We start from the raw sequence: 8,039 nt of genomic DNA, 5'->3' as shown, positions 1-8,039 counted from the left end.
CACACCATTTTTAGCGATAAGGGCGCCTATTGTAATTGCAAACATCCTTGTTATATTTCTATTGTTTTGGTCTTGGTGTACAATACAGAATATTTTACTTTACTTACTTACTTTACCATAACAATTATTATTGTTCCGTTCAATGCCACAATTTTCTAATACTTTTATTTTGACAAGTGACGCAGAAGAGGCAACCGAAGTCATTTTCAATACACAAAACTATAAGTAACAACGAAATCGATAAACGCTGTCGATGCGGAGTGTGCGTGTACGGACTACACTGTGAAGGTGTGGGGGCGTCCACCCCCTCCACGAATCACCTCATAGCCCGATTTCCATGTCGACTTTTGTCGCGAACTGTACCATGCTGTCACTCTTAATGATAGGGATGAACGTGGTTGTATCGTCGGGGGCGTAAATAATAGCGTTTTAAAATTCAAAAATCGAACAACTCCGGTGGGGGTATCGGATCAATGGGTAAACAGTCGCAAGCGGGCGGCGACACCGGCGATCGAACTCGACCTTGCCGTTTCAACAAATGTACGCTCGACGTGTGAACTATGCGGTATTCAAGACGCTCGCTATCCACGCTGTCGACTCTCAGTGATAGGGATGAGCGTGGTTGTATCCTCGCAGGCGATAAAGGTGGGCGTAGATAATCGCTGCGAGCTAAACTCTCAGGAGTATATGCGGTTAGATAGTGCGCTAGTGCTCCAGATGAGGTACGAAGTCCAGCGTTGGCGACTAAGACCATGTCTTCGGCTGAAAGGCGAAGGCTGTCTGACCTAGGCGGCGGGGGCGGCGCTGGCGGGGTGAGGTCATCGTCCGAGGGGGAGGGCGGGCGGGGGCGGCGGCGGCGGCGGCGCGGGACGCTCCCGGGCAGTCACAGCTTGAGTTCGTTTGCGATCTTTGATGCAATGTTCTTGAAGCCGATGCTAGTACCTGGAAAATGAAATCATCCTCATCATTATGATCAACCCATCGCCGGCTCACTACAGAGCCCGGGTCTCCTCTCGGAATGAGAAGGGTTTTGGCTATAGTCTACCACGCTGGCCATGTGCGGATTGGTAGACTTTACGCACCTTTGAGAACATTATGGAGAACTCTCAGGCAGGCAGGCAGGAGATAAAATGAGACATTTTAATTACTAAGAATAGAAGATTATGATGTTTTAGTGGATAAAATACTTTCAATAGATTTTGTTGTACTAATACTGCAGCATATCTTTTCAACACGTGACTGCTAGTTGGGTTGCAGTTGATAGTTAGACGGCATTGACTTTCCCATACTTACTTCAGACGCGTTGTGAGTGTGAGTGTGAGTGGATGATTGTGAGTAGATGAGTGTGAGTAGATGAGTGTGAGTGTGTGAACGTGAGTAATCTTACCAGATATTCTCTTAAAGCGCAGTGGATGAGTGTGAGTAGATGAGTGTGAGTGTGTGAACGTGAGTAATCTTACCAGATATTCTCTTAAAGCGCACTCCGTTGAGCGAGAGTCGCGGGAGCTTGCACACCTCTATCTCCCACTGAACCAAGGAGTCCGCATTGGGATCTCCGTGCACGCACAGCAAAAGGAACCGCTCGCGCTGTTCGTAGTCACAATTGTTCGCGTCTAGTACCTGCAATTTTGAATAAGGGAATATCTGCATTTCGAACCGTCATTTAGTCACAGAAGTAGCATAAGAGTCCTTTAGTTGTCCTTTAAGAAATAAATAATGATTTGATTTAATATAGGCACTATTACACCACATTTTGGTAGTTGGTACAGATTCTGAGCGCACCTAAATTTAAGAGTATTCGCATTGTCTTTATGAAATGGATAGACACAGTTTGACAGTTTTAATTTAATTTAAAACCATCAAGCCTCGTGACTTAAGCTGCCAGTCGCGAGCCTATTGTTTAAATTTGTAGCGTGCACTAAAATTTAGAGTCTTCAAATGGAAAATTCATATCCCGTTCCGTTTTAGCAATATTAAAAGTCAAAAGATGCAAATACTCTAAATTTAGTTTAGAGACGATAACAGAATCGGCGCCATTATTGGCATTATGACTTAAACATGTTCAAGAGCGTTACTGTAGATTTAAAAGCTAAGATCCTAGCCACAGCCTATAAAGACTTTTTTGACTAACTAAATAGACTAAAAGGATCGCCAAATAATCTTCATCTGACTTTCACGATTTATCTTCTCAACGGTATGTTTAGTTTACCTACGTAATTAGTTATCACCATACATTATCAATTTTGACCATCAGTAAGCATAACATGTTACCTATTCTGAATAAATAATTTAACTTTGACTTTGAACCCATCGCCGGCTCACTACTGACCACTGGTTTCTTCTCAGAATGAGATGGGTTCAAGCAACATCCACAACGAGGGCCAAGTGCGTATTGGCAGACTTCACACACCGTCGAGAGCAGGAAAAAGGCACGCAGGTTTCTTCACAATGTTTTACTTAACAGTAAAGCAAATGACAGATTGAGATTACAAATTAAAAAACTGACGAAACGTCAAAATTCTTCCCGGTAAACATTATTGAAAAAAAAAGTCCTTAGTTTTGTAGGTCTGAAACCTGAATACGCCCATAACATAAGAAATTAAAGAAAATATAGTCACAGAATCCCTACAACCGTACCTTTCTAATCTCGGCCATGATCTCGTTGGGATCCCGGGACGAGGTTGTCTTCATGCTCCACGTAAATCGCAGCACGCGTGGCTTTACTTGCTCCTCTGTGCCTTGTCTGTACAGATCATGACATGTTTTAATATTTGCTTATACCTTTCACGTACCGTGCCTTAGGTACGGTATACCTACTTACATCAGTATGTTCGGATATTGGTTTATTATTCTATTTTAGGAAGACCGTTTGGATGTATTTGTGTGAGTGTACAAGTATACATTGTTATAGTATGCGTGACACTTAGTCTCGACCGCGACGCGTGTTTCGTTAACGCTTATCGGTACACTCAATACTACAACCAAGGCTGAGCGGGCTTTATGAAATAGAACAATTATACCAATTACATAGTCACCTTCTTAAAATAATAATTAATTTGACTATACCGTACTCGATGCTTAAATAATATGAGATAGGCATGTTAGTCTCCACCTTAATATATCTATCTCACTCTATCCTATAGCGCTGTCTCTCTCTAACACCACCACCGGCAGTGGTACGAACGAACGAAGGTACGAACCTTACGAGGTGGCCGCGCGTTTTGTTACCATGACACATAGTTTAGAGGACTGTTTACTTTGTTACCTTTCGAAAAATGTAGGGATTCCTTGGCGCGTATGAATGAAGCTCATACACGCAACATACAAACACAAAATACGCAGAGTGTATGAGTTAAATACTTACGCACCAAGTTACCTCAACCTTAATAGTTATGTTGCATTTACAATGTATGGACTAAGATAAATACTTTATTGATTACTCTAGATCAGACATAAATAACTCAAGTTCACAGATAAATTTTGTACAATCAAAGTGGTATCCATTATCTGAACTTATAATTTGCGGAATTCCATACTTTGCATATTGTTTAAGTCAATCTTCTTAAAGATAAGAGTTTTTGTGTATAAACTATGACTTTATATTCAGTTAAACTAAAAAGTATTAAAATGTATTCCTATAGAAGATAACATACCATTGCTACGATACATTTATTCGTTGAGATTTAATTCGCTAGTTAAAAACAGAAAAATTACTTCTTGTAGATAATGTATCACAAAAAAACATTAAAAGAAGAAAATACAAAAATTAAATTTAAAATAAATAAAAATAATTGAAAGCATTAAAATAATTAGTTAACTGTTAGTCACAGTAGCTATTTTAGCCTCATGAGAATGCAATGAATATAAAATGGTAAAACGCAAGCTGGTCAAATATTATGCATATCATCAAAAAATCTAATCGTAATTACTTCTAATATAAATTTTAAATAAAAAATTATTATTCCATCTAGGAGTATTTTTTTAATCTTAATTCGAGTAATAAGCCAAATGAAATCCATTCATAACGTCAATTTTAGACAAAATTACTTATATGTACCTACATATAATTCAATTTTTGAAAAATCATTTTACACTACTCCATATTTTTTAAAGTTTAAAATCATAAAGACAACTAAATAATTTTGGAAATTTTTAGTCACATTAACGACACAAGTGGCTAGTCTATTTGTCACAATCTCTAAACTAAAATGATAACAGATTTAATCACTCTAAATATATCGCTATCTCTTTCATCAAAAAAAGATTGCACTAGATTTAGACCTGTCAATTTAGAATAGTGATTATGTACAACGAATTACAGTACGTGGCAGAAAGTAATGTACACGGCCTTCAGAATAACATTTCGGCTTTGTAGAGCGTTGTCTTTGTCACTTATACCTATATGACGTTTTCAACGACAGAGACAATGCTCTACTAATCTGCTATCTTTTTCTAAAGGTCGATGTACATTACTTTCTGCCGCGTACTGTAGCCACATTGATTAACAAAATAATTTAGACAATTTCGGCCAAGTATTGAAAAGTTTCCAACAAAGTAATTAGAAAACTTCTTTAAAGCCGCCATTAAACCTATAAGTTCACTCATGTAAGTAGCTTACGTGATTAACTTACGACAAATTTACTAATGTAAACACTCTTATAAGTACACTAGCTTATTCCTGCGACTTCGTCCGCGTGGACTACACAAATTTAAAACCCCTATTTTACCGCCCTAGGGATTGTATTTTCAAAAATCTTTTCTTAGCGGATATCTACGTCATAATTGCTATCCGTCCAGTAGATTGAGCTGTGCGTTGATAGACCAGTTGGTCAGCTTTTCTTTATATATATATATTTACATAAGTAAATTAATTACGTAAGCTTCATACGTGAGTTGACTATCGATCTATGGTCATCACTCATCGTACCAAAAATTAGCCAATGTGCTCAAGTGTTAAGAGACATTTCATTTTACGGGCCTCAGGCTGAGAGATATAGTGTATTTTGAATTAGCTTAGACTTAAGGCGGAGTTAAAGCGAGACAGACTTATATAGATATATGTCCGTCTCGTTTTAACTGAGCCAAGATGTGAGCTCTATACATTTCAGCCTATTGAGAGTCTTATATCCAATTTTAGTAACATGTAGGAGTTAGGACATAAAAATAATTTAGACATTTTTTAAAATTTACTCGAATAAAATGAAACGTAATGAATAATTACCCAAGCAGGGATTGTGGGCTAGCGCCTACGGCATGCTTCGGGGTGGTGCCGTCCATAGGCCTAAAAACAGAAAAACATAAACACTAAACGCCAGGGAGGCGCGACCGAGAGATGCAGTATAAAGTGGAGACAGGAATGTTTATATCAAACCGAAATAATAACCACAAAATGAACTTAAATAAAAAAACATTAACAAAAAGTATGCGTTTTTATTATGATGATAAGTTTGACAAAAATGAACAATTTTTGTCACAAAATTCTACAATTTTTCATTAATGAATTAATTATATTAAATTTTAAGTAATATTCAGCTTGTTATAAACATCGGAATAATATTTAGATAAATATGAGAGTGCAAAATTTGGCAAAAATTGGAAGCACACGAATTAAGCAAGACAAAAAAAAATCCAAATAATTACCTTAAAAAATATGTACATGCTAAAAGTCCTACACTTACCGTACATTATTATGTCGTGGTAAACATGCTGAATGTTTGACATTGGTGGTAATTCTCTAGTTCACAATCTCTAAACTAAACTTAAATACCAAATCCAAATATTTTGTTATCTTAATGCTTCCTGTGGAAAAGAAAAGGATAGCACTAGATTTAGACTTATCAACTTAATTTAGTTTAGAGATTGCGTACCACAGAATTAGCCACACTGATGCTAATTCGGTTATAAGTACGTAACCTCTAAATCAAATTGATAGGTCTCAATCTAGTGCTATCCTTTTCGCCGGCAATATCGTATAATGGATAGCATAGTATTAAGTTTAGATCTGTCAATGTAGTTAAGATTAGGGATAGGTGCTAATTCAGTTGTACACAGATCTCTAAGCTAAACTAAATTGACTTGGGGAAAAATTGTAAAACAGATATTTCAACCCGTCAATTTATTTTTAGAGATTTATTGAATAGAGTTAACCGAATCAGAAAAATTGTGTTATATCAATGTTTTATAATGGCATACAAATAAAGTTATAAATTGAAATTAAATTGGTTTGGAAAAAGTTAGAAATTAAAATTGAAAGAGAGTCTAAGGGAAAATTGAGTATAAACAGCTTTCCTAAAACCTAGTAACAGTATTAGCCTATATAAGAAAAAATCAATACCTAATGGGTTTCGTGTTAAGATATTTTTGATATAGTGAAAAATAAACAAATTAAAACAACCATACTACCACCAAAAACGAATAAAAATTTGAAACAATAAAGTTATGTGAAAACCTTGTAACTGCCCATGCAATAATTATGCATTTGAAAAAAAACCCGTAAGTAATCGATAAAATGCTTCGCAAGAATTAGTCAAACAATGTTAGCATTTTATTGTAAAAAAACACACTCGAAAATGATATAACGGTTAAATTTTGTTATTATGACAATAATCCAGCCGATTTTCCCATCCAAAAATATCGATAAGAACTAAAATAGACACTTTAAATTTTAATTTTTCTAAATAATGTTAAGAATATATTTGAGAAGCTTAATGTTGCTTAATGTGGCTTTTGTAACTTCTTTAATATTGACAGTAATGTTGCTTTATTTTCTGAATAATGTTATTAATAAGTACTATCTAGTTAAAAATAAAAAACAAACTGTATACTAAAATAAAATTAACAAGCAATATATTCAAACGTTAATATTTTTTCATGTAAAAAACAAATCGAAGAAAACAACAACAAAAATAAATCAGCTGGATTATAAGTTAAAATGATCAACACACAAAAACGGAACACGAGAATCGAAAAATGTTTTATTGACTCATTTCTGACATTCACTTTAATTCAAATTAACTTTCATACTTTTACAGCCGTACTCAGAGTAGCTTAATCGTTACTTAAGATTGAAATAAACGAGACAGAGCTATATTTCTCACATAAATCTGTCTCGTTTGAACTAAATCTTAAGTAACGATTAGCGACTTAGTGCGGCGGTTAATGGACGTATTTATTTGATGGATATTCGTCGCTGAAAACAGAGATAATTATTTATAATATCTCAATTTAGAAAATAGTCTTGAAGGTTGGCGCTTTCTTATGGATTTGTAACATTTTACTAAGTAATTTAATTACTTCCAACTCCTTATGCAACATGATACCTACTATTATACTTACTCTTAATATTACTTTTTTGTAACATTTACCAGAAACGAGCCAAAAACGAGTAAGTACACATTATTAGAAAAAAAATCGGTCAAAAACACTCCGGCCCGCGCCTACCTCCGTTGTATGTCCAATGAGGAAAATATGCGTGGCTTCTGTTGCCCGGCCGACTCGCCCAACATCGACAGTCTATAATAACACTCACCATGTTTATATTATTGCCAATTGTTAATCTTTTATTTTTGTCTCTTAAGTAGTTTTTCTAATAGGATCAGTGTAAATGTAATGTAAATTCATATAAGATCTGACAAATAGTAAAATTGTAACCTTTTTATGAATAATACAGAAATTAAAATACAACACAAGAAATATGCTGTTTTTTTACTTGTACCTACCAAAAACATTTAGGTCAATAAGGTTAAGAATTTGAAAAATGGCTGCTTACATATTCTTAGTTTGCTAAGCAAAGCCAAGAGTTCGAGAGTTGTGTTTCCACGATAAATCTGTTGATCTTTTTAATTAAAAAATAATAATAATTTGGATATTCGGTTGATCACAAATCGGTCCTCGCGAGTTGCGGTAGACTTTTGAGTCTAAGGGCTAAGGGTGAGATCTATAGAGCGCACTCTGACTTAAGACAGAGTTAAAACGAGACAGAGCTATATCTCTCACATAATTCTGTCTCGTTTTAACTCAAACTTAAGTCTGAGCAAAGT

At 35.4% G+C, this 8,039-nt stretch overlaps 1 protein-coding gene across 25 annotated transcripts in view; it reads right to left on the bottom strand.

The window, feature by feature from the left end:
• Positions 1–618: 618 nt before the first annotated feature.
• The window catches only part of LOC117993850 (serine/threonine-protein kinase MARK2-like), a 249,498-nt gene continuing 242,077 nt past the window's right edge, over positions 619–8,039 (bottom strand). For 16 of the 25 annotated variants that reach the window (XM_069507114.1, XM_069507108.1, XM_069507109.1 and 13 more), the window contains 5 exons: positions 7,441–7,512; positions 5,222–5,281; positions 2,638–2,743; positions 1,461–1,620; positions 619–942 (listed from right to left, as the gene is read on the bottom strand). In XM_069507114.1, coding sequence (XP_069363215.1) covers positions 884–942; positions 1,461–1,620; positions 2,638–2,743; positions 5,222–5,281; positions 7,441–7,512 — 457 coding nt within the window. In that variant the 3' untranslated portion in view covers positions 619–883. The remainder of the gene's footprint in view (positions 943–1,460; positions 1,621–2,637; positions 2,744–5,221; positions 5,282–7,440; positions 7,513–8,039) is intronic. The other 9 variants (XM_069507098.1, XM_069507099.1, XM_069507100.1 and 6 more) reach the window with 3 other exon arrangements.

Source organism: Maniola hyperantus, chromosome 25, assembly GCF_902806685.2.
Source record: "Maniola hyperantus chromosome 25, iAphHyp1.2, whole genome shotgun sequence".
NCBI classification, from domain to species: Eukaryota; Metazoa; Arthropoda; class Insecta; order Lepidoptera; family Nymphalidae; genus Maniola; species Maniola hyperantus.
The sequence above is the reverse complement of the archived record's forward strand: the minus strand, read 5'-3'. Positions and strand labels throughout refer to the sequence as shown.